Source organism: Panthera tigris, chromosome B3 (assembly GCF_018350195.1).
Source record: "Panthera tigris isolate Pti1 chromosome B3, P.tigris_Pti1_mat1.1, whole genome shotgun sequence".
NCBI lineage: Eukaryota > Metazoa > Chordata > Mammalia > Carnivora > Felidae > Panthera > Panthera tigris.
The window spans coordinates 145,719,935-145,733,440 of record NC_056665.1 but is presented as its reverse complement, the minus strand read 5'-3'; the positions used below and the strand labels follow the sequence as shown (position 1 = coordinate 145,733,440).

Here is a 13,506-nt window from a genome sequence, read left to right as displayed (position 1 = left end):
CTTGTCGGTACAGGATCTCGCCTGGTAGTCTTAAGTGTCACTGAGCGTCTCTGAGTGGCAGCTTCTGGAGGTGCCGGGGGGAGCCTGACAGACGTCCCGGAGACAGCTTCCCTACACCCTCGCTCCGCACCGGCCCCGTGCTTTATAACCTCGTTCCCCCTTGGGGTGGCTCGCTCCACTCTGTGGGCCGTCTGAGCAAAGTCTTCTCGGCAATGACGGCACCCACTTCTCCCCAGTACCCAAACCAGCCACACTCTTCAAAACTCTTGCCCTCGTGGGTGTTGTCCTCCCCTCCCCCTGCCCCTTTGTTCAGCGAAACCCCAGTCCGGCCTTGCCCAACAGGGAGCTTCCCCGGGACCCCTCTGATGTACCGAGCGAGGACAGGACTCGGCGGCCACAAGGATCCAGGCTGAGTTCCACCCTCGTCTCCTGTTGGCCGTGTGATTTGAGGCTGTCACAGGGGTTCCATGGAGATAACGGTACCTGTTACCACCGGGTTTGAGTCGGATTGTGCACGGAGAGAACGGTTTGCATAGAACCCAGTAGCAGAGATATCTGAGAAACCCCCAAGTTTCATTCCCCAAACGTAAGCAACAGACTAGCAAGTAACCCATGGGTCAAAGAAGAAATCAAAAGGGGAGTTAGGAAGAATCTCAAATTGAATGAAATGAAAACTGAACGCATCAAAACTTGTGGGATTTGCGAAAAAAAACAAGGCTTGCAGGGGAAAGTCCAGCTCTGTGACACCTCTGCCATGGAGAAGAGACCATGTTGACGAGCTCGTCGCCCACGTTGCAAACCCAGCGGAAAAAGAACAAATTAAACCCCAATTAAGCAAAGAGAGAGATAAACATCAGAGCAGAAATCAATGAAGTGGAAAACAGGAACACAACAAAGAAAATCAATCAACCAGATGTGCTTCTTTGAGAAGGTCGGTAACACTGAGAATGCTCCAGATGGATCGGGGCAGAGGACAAGAATGGCCAGTTCCAGAGACGGGGATGTGAGAGGGACAGGAAGAACCAAACTTACCAAATAACCTTGGGTCCGACAAGAAACTAGAAGGGAAAATGATCGGATTATACATTTGAATGTGTGTGGTCACTACATGCCAGTTATAGCCCAATAAAGCTGTAAACAAAACCCAAAAGCATCCTGGGGAGAAATTTAGAGAGACCTAAATAAAAGGCAAGGAAAAGGAAAAGACAAGCAGAGGCATCGGAGGTGTCACAGGCAACGGAGCTCAAGGCTTGTCCTGGAGGGTCCCGGGCCCCTGGTGACTCTCAGATTTCCGGCTTGGCCCCTAACAGGCGACACCTGCCAACGTTTCTGAGCACCCCCACAAAGCCTGAAGTAAAGCCTGGAGTCCAATTGAAGCCTGGTTGTATCAAGGAGGGGACCCTGGCCCCACGTGGCTGACAATAAAAATGAGCTCTCTCTGAATGACAAAAGCAGCTCCCAGAGCCTTGCAGCTTTCCATCAGATGGTCACCATTTATCCCCAAATGATCGGGTGTGCCGGGAGGCAGGCTCTCCCAGACTTAGAATACGCAGCACTCATGAGTCTGCGGGCCACCGCGTATGAGAATCCTTGCGATGGCCTTGAAATAGGATTAATATGTGAAGGCAACAAGTGGGAAACACGGAGAATTTCATCAGAGGACTGACCTCCAAAGAAGAAGAACCAGACGGATGTTCCAGAGCTGAAACACAAAATAGACCAAAATCAACGATCGCGTGGATGGTTTTAACAGCAGGTTACAGGGAGCAGAGGAGGGGACTCGTGGAGTGGCGCTGCGTGAGCAGGGAGCGCCAGCTGGATGCCTGGAGGGCGGACACGGAGTGCAGTGTGAGAGGCACACAGGACAGAGTGAGCATCTAACCTGGGTTAGAGGGAGTCCCGGGAGCAGAGGCTGAGAGACAGCGGTGCGGGAGCCGTATTGGAACGATACTGGCCAAGAATTAAAAAAAAGAAAGAAAAAAAGGGGCACCTGGGTGGCTCCGTGGGTTAAGCGTCCGACTTCGGCTCAGGTCATGGTCTCTCGGTCTGTGAGTTCGAGCCCCACGTCGGGCTCTGTGCTGACAGCTCGGAACCTGGAGCCTGCTTTGGACTCTGTGTCTCCCTCCTCTCTGTCCCTCCCCGGCTCATGCTCTGTCTCTCTCTGTCTCAAAAATAAATAAACGTTAGAAAATTTTTTTTAAAAAGAAAAAAAAGATGAAAGACAAAAACCATAGATTCAAGACACTCACTGTAGGAATTTTGATTAGCATAAATACAAAGAAAATATACCTAGAAACAACCTAATAAAACTCAAAAGTCAGGGATGCCTGGGTGGCTCAGTCAGTTGAGCATCCAACTCTTGATGTCAGCTCTGGTCATGATCCCAGGGTCGTGGGATCGAGTCTTGCATTGGGCTTCAAGCTGGCAGCCTGCTTGGGATTCTCTTTCTCTCTGCCTCTCCTCTGCTCTCTCTCTCTCTCTCTCTCTCTCTCTCTCTCTCTCTAAAATAGTAAAAAAAAAAAACCCTGCAAAAATAAAATTTTATTTATTTAAGTTGACTTATTTTGAGAGGGGGGAAGAGAGGGGCAGAGGGAGAGGGAGAGAGAGAGAGATCCAAGCAGGCTCCATGCTGTCAAATACGGGGCTCAAACTCACAAACTGTGACATCATGACCTGAGTGGAAATCAAGAATCAGACACTTAACAGACTGAGCCACCCAGGTGCCCCTGAAAACCAAAATTTTAAAAGCGTCCGGGGAAAATTGGGACAGAAAGAGACAGCAGAATTTTCAGCAGAAATAATGGAAGCAGGAAGACAATGCAATGACGTTTTGGAAGTGCTGAATGGCGAGCACCACCGCCCTTCCATCCTGCGTGGGGGCCCCTCTCCCCTGTCCCGCGGCCCAGCTGCTCCCTGGAGCCCCACCTGGCCCCACACTGAGGGACGCTCCCTGTGCCCTCTCCCCGTCCCCTACTTCAGGGTGGCAGGTGCTGGCCCCGTGAAGTCTGCAGCCAGGCTCCAGAGGGTGGGCTCCCCAGCAGGTGCCCCCCACACAGGACCCAGCAGGGACCCCCGGCAGGAGGCCTGGACGGCTGCCTCCCGGGGTCAGCCAGGCCCCTTTCTCCGGAGGCCCGCTGCTCCCACTCAGGGCTCCGGCCGATGGGGACCCCCCCTCCTCGCCTGGGACGGCCTCCCTCCTCTCTGCAGGCACCCAGGATAGGTAGCTGGAGAGAGCGGAGAGAGAGAGCCGCCCTCCGGGCCACCCCCCTGCTCTGCGGCTGCAGTCTTGGGCTTGCCCTGGGGCTCTGTCCCCGTAGCTTAGCGTCTGTTCTCGTGTGGGTGATGCTTCACTCTCCAGGACCCCCCACCCCGGGCCCAAGGGGGTCTCGTCCACACTGGCCACGGCTGGGGCCTCCCGGGAGCCTGCCGCGGCTCGAGTCTGAGCGCCTGGCGCGGCCGTGGCAGGTCAGAGGCGGGTGGCCTCGTCAGGGCAGGTGAGGTGTGTGGAACGTGCCACCTTCAAATGTTCCCGGGGCGCCCGGGAGCTCAGCCGGTTCGGCGGTGCCGGGCTCTTGATTCCGGCTCAGGTCACGGTGTCACAGTTTGTGAGTTTGAGCCCCCTGCCGGACAGCGTGGAGCCGGCCTGGGATTCTTCCTCTCCCTCTCTCTCTCTGACCCTCCCCCCCCTCTCAAAATAAGTAAATAAACATTTAAAAATAAAACAAGAGGGGCGCCTGGGTGGCTCAGTCGGTTAAGCGGCCGACTTCGGCTCAGGTCATGATCTCACGGTCCGTGAGTTCGAGCCCCGCGTCGGGCTCTGTGCTGACCGCTCAGAGCCCGGAGCCTGTTTCAGATTCTGTGTCTCCCTCTCTCTGACCCTCCCCTGTTCATGCTCTGTTTCTCTCTGTCTCAAAAAAATAAATAAACGTTAATAAATAAATAAATAAATAAATAAAAATAAAACAAGATAAAATGAAATAAAATAAAATATGTTCCCACGTCCTCCTCCTCCCCCATCCCCCCTGAGTGTGGGTGCCCGCCGTGGGGTCGGCCATCAGAGCCCTGCAGCCTCTGTCCCCGTTCTGGGCTCTGTGGCTGTGGGAGACGCGCCGGCAGCTGGACCGGCCCGAGCCACCCGAGTCAGACTGACCGCAACATCACGGGAGACCCCGAGCCACATCCGCCCGGCCAGCCTCTCCCGGACCCCCAGCCCTGAGAAGTGGCCCGAGATGACAGGTGTTAGCCATTTTAAGCCGCTCAGCTGTGTGGTGATTTGTCACGCAGCAGTGAGAATTAATGTGCCATGTTGAGGGAGTGCATACTCTATGCTCCTGCGGTGCTCCCCTGGGGTCTTCCTGGGGAGCACCCACATGGTGGGGATCATCACTGCACCAACCTGTTTCCTGACTCTGCAGTGAAAAAGGACGTCTCAGAGTAAGCAAATCTCAGAGAAAGAAGGGGGAGTTGTAGGAGGCCAGAGGTGAGGCTGTTTCTGTGCGCGTTACAAGCCACTGCTTAGGAGTATATAAAATCTGCTCGGCATTGAGATGACCTCTAGGCCGGGGGAGGGTGGGGGAATGGAGTCTGAGCAGACCCGGGCCCGCGTCCCTCACAACAAGACAAACAAATCAAAGACGTAACAAATCGAAACAAGGCAAAGAGATGAACCAAGCAGCCGTTATGGGAAAATGCCACACTTTGGTATGGCTGAGTGATTTTTTCTGGTTTTCTCCCTAGTTTCAGTTATGTTTGAAATATCTTTATTTAGAAAAGCCACTAGTTGAGGCTTTTCAAAGCAGGGAAGTTCTCCTGGCTGTACCCCCCCCCTCCCGGGTGGCTGTGCCTGTTGTCATCACTCACGCAGGCACTGTTTTCAAGCTGCTTGCTTGTCCACACCCTGCGGTGAGGGCAGCGGGCCGGGCTCTGGCAGGTGCCCGTGAGGTCCAGGACTGCACAGCAGGGAAGGGTCTCAGATGCCAGCCACCGCCCCTCACAACATGCAGCCACAGGGGACTTACCATATCCTCTTGTATTTGATTCCATTAGCCTTGGTCTTGTTTTTACTTTTAGCTTTTAATGCTACTTGGAATTTATTTTTATTTAAAAAAAATCTTTTTTAACGTTTATTCATTTTTGAGAGACAGAGAGACAGAGCATGAGCGGGGGAGGGGCAGAGAGAGGGGGAGACCCAGAGTCCGAAGCAGGCCCCAGGCTCCGAGCTGTCAGCACAGAGACCGATGCGGGGCTCGAACCCACGAACCACAAGATCTTGACCTGAGTCGAAGTCGGGTGCTCAACGGACTGAGCCACCCAGGTGCCCCTGGAATTTATTTTTAGGGGCTCAATTTACCCTTTTTCTACTCTAACTGGAGGAACATGCAATACCACTGAAGAGTCTAGCTCTTTCTTAATGACTCGAGGCCCCTAAATTTCTTTTTTTTTCTAAGTTTATTTATTAAGAGAGAGAGAAAGAGAAAGAGAATTAGTGGGGGAGAGGCAGAGAGGGAGAGAAAGAGAATCTCAAGCAGGTTCTACTGACAGTTGTAGCCTGATGCGGGGTTCAAATCCACCAACAGTGAGATCATGACCAGAGCTGAAATCAAGAGTCAGAGGCTTACCTGACTGAGCCACCTGCCCATCCCAGAGGCCCCTAAATTTCTGTGTACCGATGGGTTTCTTTGTGGACTGCTGGTTTTATTCCACTTGTCCATTTGTCTGCCCCTGTACAAACATCACGTGGTTTTATTGCCTGTAATTGGATGTAATATTTTTATGTACGGGAGGGCAATTTTCCCCTCCTTCAGTTTTTTTCTTTTTATTTAAAAAGGTGTTTCATTTTTGAGAGAGGGTACACACAAGCAAGGTAGGGCAGAGGCAGAGAATGGCAGAGAATGGCTCTGCCTCAGGACAGAGCCCAATGCCGGGCTTGAACTCACAGACTGTGAGATCCTGACCTGAACTAAAAACCAGGCACTTAACCAACTGAGCCACCCAGGCACTGCTTCCCTTTGTCTTGCAGAATTTGACTATATTTGTGAACGCACTCTTCTGGATGGCTTTGGGATCAGCTTATCAAGTTATTTGAAAATCTCGTTGACATTTTGATTGGGATTAAATGGACTTTACAGATTGCCTGCGGAACGGTTTGTGTGTTTACTTGGTCGCCTCCAAGTGGGAACAGAGCGTTTTCTGATGGTCTGAGCTCGGGCTGCGTCCCACAGACAAACTTGGCAGTTTAAACACTGGCGCCCCGCATGTTTCTTCTCAGGCTATTCTCAGGGGCGCCGGGGGGTCGCGGTGACTGCATATATTTGCAGATACTTGCGGGTCGGGGGACACAGAAGCCTGCCACGGGTAACATACTTTGCACAAGCAGCTGTCAGGCAGCGGGGACTTCTGGGGGCACACACAGCACGGGACAGGGGGCGCATGGGGGCGTCCGGGCACCGTCAGGCGGAAGCCGGGGAGCCGGGGCGAATCGCGAGGCGGGCCTGCCTGTGCAGGGGAAGAAGCGGGCGCCCGGGCCCGGCGTCTCCACCCCCGACCCACGCCGCCAGGCGAGCCAACACTGCCGCACACACCTGCCCGGGCACCGCCCACCGCTCCGCGTTCGGTCCCAGGGGGCGCTCCCAACCAAAGCTCCGCCCATCGCTTTGACCCCGCCCACCGCCCCCTTCCCAGGCGGCTCTCCCCACCAAAGCCTCGCCCACCGGCCTGGACCCGCCCACCGCTCCCGGAGCCTTCTTTGGTGTCGCTCACCACCAAAACCCCGCCCACCACCTGCGGTCCCGCCCACAGCTCCGAGTCCGGTCCTAGGGGGCACTCACCACTCAAAGTTCCGCCCATCGCGCCCCGTCCCGTCCCAGGGGGCGGGCCCCCAAAGCCCCGCCCACCACTCAGGGCTCCTACTGTAGCTCTGGGTTCCGGCCCTGGGGGCATTCACCACTCAAAGCCCCGCCGTTCGCCTTGGTCCCGCCCACCGCTCCCGGTCCCATTCCCGGAGGCTCTCGGCACCAAAGCCCCGCCCGCAGCCCCTGGCCCCGCCCACTGCTGACGCTCGCTCGCCGCCAGGGAGGCCTGCTGGTTAGTGGTTCTGAGGCCCGGTAGCGGCGTCCGGGTCCGCAGGTTGCGGGTTCGAGTCCTCGAGGCCCCGCCGCAGCCCCGGTGCCCGTCCCCGACGCGCGGGAGAGACCGTTGCGGGCGGCGCTACCGCGGCGTTCGCGGCGAATCTGCCGCTGCGAATCGGAGGGCTTGGCGGCGGCGGCGGCGGCGGCCTCGCGAGAGTCGGGCGGGCCGACGCGCGGGCGGGCGGACCGGGGCCGGGGCCGGGAGCGGGCGACGAGCCCGCGCGAAAGCCGCCGGCATGACGGGCCGCGTGTGCCGCGGCTGCGGCGGCACGGACATCGAGCTTGACGCGGCGCGCGGCGACGCCGTGTGCACCGGCTGCGGCTCGGTGCTCGAGGACAACATCATCGTGTCCGAGGTGCAGTTCGTGGAGAACAGCGGCGGCGGCTCGTCGGCCGTGGGCCAGTTCGTGTCTCTGGACGGTGGGTCCGCGCGGGGGCCGGGGTCCGCGGGAGGGGGCCGGGGGACGCAGGGGGCGCGCGGGGACGCCGGGGGGCACGGGGGGGGGGACGCCGGGGATGGTGCCAGAGGACAACCGGGGGACGCGGGGGGCGCGCCAGGGGACACCGGGGGGGGGGGCGCGGGTAGCCGGTGGGGTCCGGAGGACCGCCCCCTGTGAACTATGTGCCCGCAGTTTTTAAATAACGGAATTTAAAAGGGAGGAACACGATGACCGTGTCCGGTCCTGTCTCTCTAAGCGTCCGGTAACGCTGGCTTCATCTGGGTCCAGCGCTGTGACTGTCACCGCAGCTAGGTTCAGGGGTAAAGAAAAGTTGCACAGCTCCAAATCTCCCCCGCAGGCTCTCCCAGCCGCCCTGTCCCCGGCCCTGCCGCTGGTGGATGTGCTCTTGGTCCCCACCTTTGGGGACTGGCATCTTCCCCCAGCCTGGTGCCTGTGACTTCACCCAGGGTGTGGGGCTGAGGTCGGAGGACGGTGGTCACTTTGGGGTGGCGAGGAGCGGAGCTGCTGGAAACAGCGTGTGGCCCTTTCTGCGAACCTGTTTTCATTTCTCTGGGGCCGATGCCTCTGGTACAGAGCGAGCTGTGCTAAGGACTATCTTTTAAAATTCAGCGTTTGATTGTTCACTGCTGGGATGTAGTAATACGGGTTTTTGTCGTTGGCCTGCTTCCTGTGACTTTGCTAAACTTAGCCGTGAGTTCTGGGAGTTCTCGACATCTCTTGGCATTTTGTATTCAGACCGTCCCGTTGTTTGTAAACAGGGGCTGTTTATTTCTTCCTTTTGTTTCTCTTTCTTGCCTTATAGCCGGACTCAGGGAAGGGCTCAGCGCCCCCCACTCAGTGTTGACGTTTAGCTGCAGGCTTGGGTAGATGTCTCTTAGTAAAGTTGCGGAGGCCCTCTTTCTGCTCCTGGTTTGTTGAGAGTTTTCATCACGAGTGGCTGTTGGAATTCGTCCAGCGCTTTTCTCTCATCACCTCACATCCTCGCGGTTTTCTTCTGAATCAGCGTGGCCGTGGCCGTGGCCGCGTTTCGAATGCCGCACCTGCCTTGCTGGGGCAGACTTCCCTAGCTCGGCTATGCTGAGGGGTTAGGTCTGCTGATACTTTGTTGAGAGTCTGTACGTGGAATGTGGAATGTCGGTGCATAGATTTCCTGCAGTGTCTCATCTTCTGGAACAGGTTGGAGAATGTCCCCTTCTCTTACGTTCTTCAGAAGAGGCCGTGTAGAACCATTGTTATTTCTTCCAGGAACGTTTGGTGGAATTCACCAGTGTAGCCCTCTGGGCCTAAAAGGCTTTTTGTTTTTGTTTTTCCCTCCGAAGGTTTTTAACTTCAGATGCAGTATCTTTCATCGTCGTAGGTTGTAGTCACGTTTTAGGTTAAGTCCTTCCCCGTGGGTGAGTGTGTGGTTCTGAGGATTCGGTCCCCCCTCGATCAGAGTTGTTCAGTTGATGCGTTCAGAACAGGTGGCACCAGTCCCTCCTCATCCTTCTGACGTCTGCAGAGTCTCTAGTGATGTCCCTGATTTCTTTCTCCCTTTGTCTCCCCTGCCGGAAGTTTATCACTTTAATTGAGCTTTTCAAAGACGTGGCTCTGGGCCTCACTGACTCCTGTGTCCTGCTCTCTCCCCATCACCTCCGGTGCAGCGCGCACGTCTTTGCGTTCTGGGGCAACTTCCGGGGCTGCCGGGGCGCGGGCTCCCCAGCACTGCTGTCGTTTTGTCACACATGGTCAGGCGCTGCCTCCCGTCACCGGAAAGAGAGGAACGAGACGGTAGTGAGGACGCATGGTGGCAGGAGCCGGCCCTTAGGGTTCTCCGCGGGAAGGCACCGTGCTGATGAGGGCACCGCGCCCCTGACGACGGCACCTGCCCTCCCTGCAGACGGGGAACAGGCTGCGGAGGCGCGGCACACCCCGCCAGTCCCGGACGTGAGAGGTGTGCTCTCACCCGTGTGCGGCGAAGTTGGTGGCACAGCCTCGTGAGCTCGGGCTCGGAGCCCGGTGCTGTCGGAAGGCATGCCGTAAAGGGGGTGCAAAGATACTTCCCCAGGCCAGGGCTGGCTCTGTCCTGTGGGTCTGTTCCCTGCAGGAGCCCGTCCGGGAGAGGGGAGGGGCGTCGGTAGCCCCTCTGCCGCCCGGCCCCCTCCCTTCCCCCTCAGGGCAGAGGTGGCTGGGCCCAGTCCCCTGGCCGCTGAGCGAGTGCCCGCTGGCTCTTCTCGGGTCTTCCTGCACTCCCCCCTCGCCCTGAAAGCTGACCTTGCCCTCTGAGCTGCCCTCACTGGGTCCCACGGTCAACTTTCCCGAGCATTCATTCTTAGTGTTTGAGAACCGAGCGTGGACAGTTAGGGGTGTACTACCTGGGACTGTGTGAAGTAGACACCGGGGCCGGGTGGCCAGAGGCCCTGCTACTGTGGGCTCCTGGCCGTCCAGGGGTCTTTCCCAGTGGGCGCCCATTGTGCGCCGGGCCTGGACTCTAGAGCTCCAGTCACCCTGATTCCCTGGATCCCAGACCAGCAAAGCGTGAGGCCAGCGTCCGGGGGTGGCAGCGTGAGCGGTACTAGGGACATCCGGGCCGAGTCCTTCAGCTGCCGGGCACAGGCGACAGGGAGGCGACCGGCTGGCAGAAGGGGTGGGTACCTGGGGGGGACTGCGGGCGGTTCAGTGTGGCCAGAGTGGCTGGGGTCTTAGCGAGGCCCTGAGGAAGGGTCCTGCTGCTCTCCCGGGAGGGGCTCGCCTCCAGCGTGTCCGGAACCGCGGGGGCAGAGCCCGAAGGATCGACTCTGAGTGTCCTGTGCCGCGTGTCCACCCGAGGGCCTCCAAGCCCCAGCTCCGTCCCTGGGGCGCCCTCGGCTCCCGCCAGCCTCCCCCTGGGGTTGTCAGAGCCCTCCAGAGGGCTCCGCACCAGGCAACCCGTGGCTGCTGCTTCCTTGGGGCCCCTCCCTCCCTCCCAGGGAGGCGGGGGGTGGGGGGGCCTTCCCACAGCTTCCATAATCACAGCTTCTCCCGGCTGCAGACCGCGTCTTTCAAGCAGGGTGTTTGTAAGTGCTACTGTCGTCACCGTCCAGAGTCGTGATGCACTTCGCACACATTTGGGGTGGATGAACCCCCAGTCGTGTTTGCACCCCTGGCCCTGGATGGGGAGGGCCGTCTGCCCTAAGGAGGGGGGTGACCTGCACCCACCTGCCTAGTGCGCCCTGCCCATAGGTGGCTCTCCCGGGATAGCCCACCGGTGTCCCGGGCCGCTGAGCACCGGGTGCTGTCCTGGCCGAGCTCTGGTCCCAGAGGCGGAAGGTCCTGCATCTGCTTTGTCCCGTGGCCCCTCAAAGCCCCGTGGCGCTCCTGGCCAAAGTGCCGCTTCGCAGGAAACGCTGGCCGGGCTGTCCTAGAGGCCCATGGAGAGAGAGGACTCTTCTTGTTAAGATGTCGTTTGCAGCCTTTTTCGTTCTCTACGATCCGTGCTGTGTGGTTTCCCTACGGAGCAAGCTCTTTGGGAGCCGCGCCGGCTTGAGCGCAGTCTCGGCCGTGGCCTGCGCCCAGCTGTTTATCCCACCCTGGGTCTGTGTCCAGGCTGCATCCCGGGACTCGGGACTCCCTGCGGTCCTGTTGAGGGCCTGCTGGCGGCCCCAGAGGAGCATGTGTCCATGTGGGGGCTCCGGCCGCTCCCAGGGCCTCTCTTGAGAAGAAGTTAGACACCCCTCCCTTAAAATTAAGTTAATAGAAAGCGATGGAAGTTTTTGCTTACGAGTGTTGATGGGGCTTGTGGGTGAGACGGGGGACAGACAGATCTGTACGAGCGTCTCTCTGGGGTGCTGAGGCCTCTCGGTCGTGCCGGGGCCCCGCCTCATCACTGCCTTTCTCTCCCTGGTGTTACTGGCTTGGTCCCTGACGCCCAGCCTGGGGGGCTCATGGTGCGCCCGTCTCCAGGGTCGGACCGCGGTGCCCTCCTGCTCCCGCTGCCACAGGCGGCGTCAGGCGCCCCACCGCTGTCCACGAGGGGGCGGTCTTGGCCTGGCCCTACCTTCCACCAGCTGGTTCCAGCGTGGATTTTTGCCACAGGAGCTTGTTAGAGAAAAGGTCCGATGTGGAACAAGTAGACGGAATAGTGTCGCATCGTGCAGGCTGAGAACGGCGTATGTCAGCAGTGGTGACCAGAGGTAACACTCCAGCTGGTTTCAAACTTCGGGGGAGCCTTAGGCTCATGGTTTATGGGGCCGAGGTTTGCTAAATAAGCACTTTTTGTACGACCCACGGGTGCACTCCAGACTCTGTCTCTCATAACCAGACCCTAGTGGGTGGCGTTTGCTGAGTACGAGAATCAGTTTGCCTCAGTTTGGCAAGCAGGCTCGGACACCCCCATCCCGCCCTGCTGCGGAGAACTGGGTCTGCGGAGGGGACCGGATCCCCGCGTCTCCTGGAAGCACACAACGAGGAGCACGGCCGGTGTGCGTGCGAGGGTGCACCAGTGTACGTGTGCGTCTGTGTGAGCAGGAGTCGGGAGACCGGCCCCAGAGGTGCCCTGGCCCCGGACAGGGGGACTGGGTCCTCAGGGAGAGGCAGGGCAGGGTGGCACAGACACAGGAAGTGCAGTGAGGGGGTGGGGAGTCCCGGACAGTGCAGGGGAGAGTAATGGAGGAGGGGGAGGAGGGGGCACGTGGGCGGGTGACCTCTGGTGGCTTTGCGAGATTTCCAGGAATAAGGAGATGCGTTTAACGCTCGACCGGAACGAAGCCCCTGCTCTTCGTAGGCACAGCCTCCCTGAGTGACCCGCCCCGGCCGCCTTCTGTCTGTGTCTAAGCAGGGGGTGTTGGCCCCCAGGGTCCTTGTTCCCAGAAGGTGGGGCTTTACAGCATTTCATCACCCTTTTCCTCATGCAGTAGCCCCATCATTTATTGAAAGTACACATCCATCTTAATTAAAACAGCATGGCGATATTTCTGTTTTTCTAAAATAGAAGTTGGGGGTGCCGGAAACAGAGGCCACGATGTGGGTGTCCTGGTCAGGTGCTGTGAGTGACTGGGCCTTCCCCCGTGGTTCTTGTACGTTAAAGATTGCACAGGTGAAGAACCTAGAGTTGTAAAAAGCACCACCACCAAAACGGGAAGGGAGCAGACGTGGGGCCCTGACCTTGGTCCAGGGAGCCTGTGATGGGCTCTGGAGCCGAGAGGCGGCACGCGGCCGATTTGGGGAGCCCTTTGCGGCTGGTGCGGGTGGATGAAGCCCCTCTGGGCCCTGCAGCTCTCCAGCCCCCAGCATGCCCCGCTTGAGCCTCCCCAGCCCCGTGAGGACACACAGCCCGTCCCTCTCCCTCCCCATCCTCTGCGACCAGCCTCTCAAGGACGTGAAGTCTGTGGCCGTCTGTCAAGGCGGCCGTAGGAACCAACGGTCCCAGTGACAGCAAAACTGTCTGCAGGTGGTGAGCGACCCTGTCCTGGGCCCTGCTCTCCTGGGGAAGGTCCCCACCTGCCCTGCCCCCCAACCCCTCTGCTCCGCCGCTGTGGTGGGGAGTGCGGGTGCCCGGCCACCTGACAGCCGGCTCCCAGCTCTGCTCCGGCCAGCCCACCCGCCCGTGGCCCCGCAGCTGCTCAACAGAGCCCACTCGTTGTTCTTCTCGAAGTTTTCTTGGCCAGTCTTACTCCTTCTCACTGCCGGCTAAACTTTGGAACCACTTTGCTGAGATCCTTAAGGAATCTCACTCGTGTTGCTTCGGGCCCGGGTCGCCGTCACAGGTGTGCCGGAGGTCACGCTTACTCTGTCTGTGTGGTGCCTGCCCGCGGGCGACCCGAGGTCCCTGCTGGCCCCAGGAGGGGGGCCACATGCTTCCCTGGGGGCCTGCTCCCAGACTTCAGGGATCTGGGCGCCCAGGTCCCTGCCACTTCTGAGTTTCCCTGTCGCTTCCCCTGTGTCTCGGTCCCTCCAGCACA

The 13,506-nt window shown here is 58.7% G+C and overlaps 1 protein-coding gene across 1 annotated transcript in view; it reads left to right on the top strand.

Moving 5' to 3' along the window:
* Window positions 1–7,070: 7,070 nt before the first annotated feature.
* The window catches only part of BRF1 (BRF1 RNA polymerase III transcription initiation factor subunit), a 60,644-nt gene continuing 54,208 nt past the window's right edge, over window positions 7,071–13,506 (top strand). Inside the window, exon 1 of the mRNA XM_042990738.1 lies at window positions 7,071–7,547. Within this exon, the coding sequence (XP_042846672.1) occupies window positions 7,364–7,547 (184 nt within the window). The 5' untranslated portion in view covers window positions 7,071–7,363. The remainder of the gene's footprint in view (window positions 7,548–13,506) is intronic.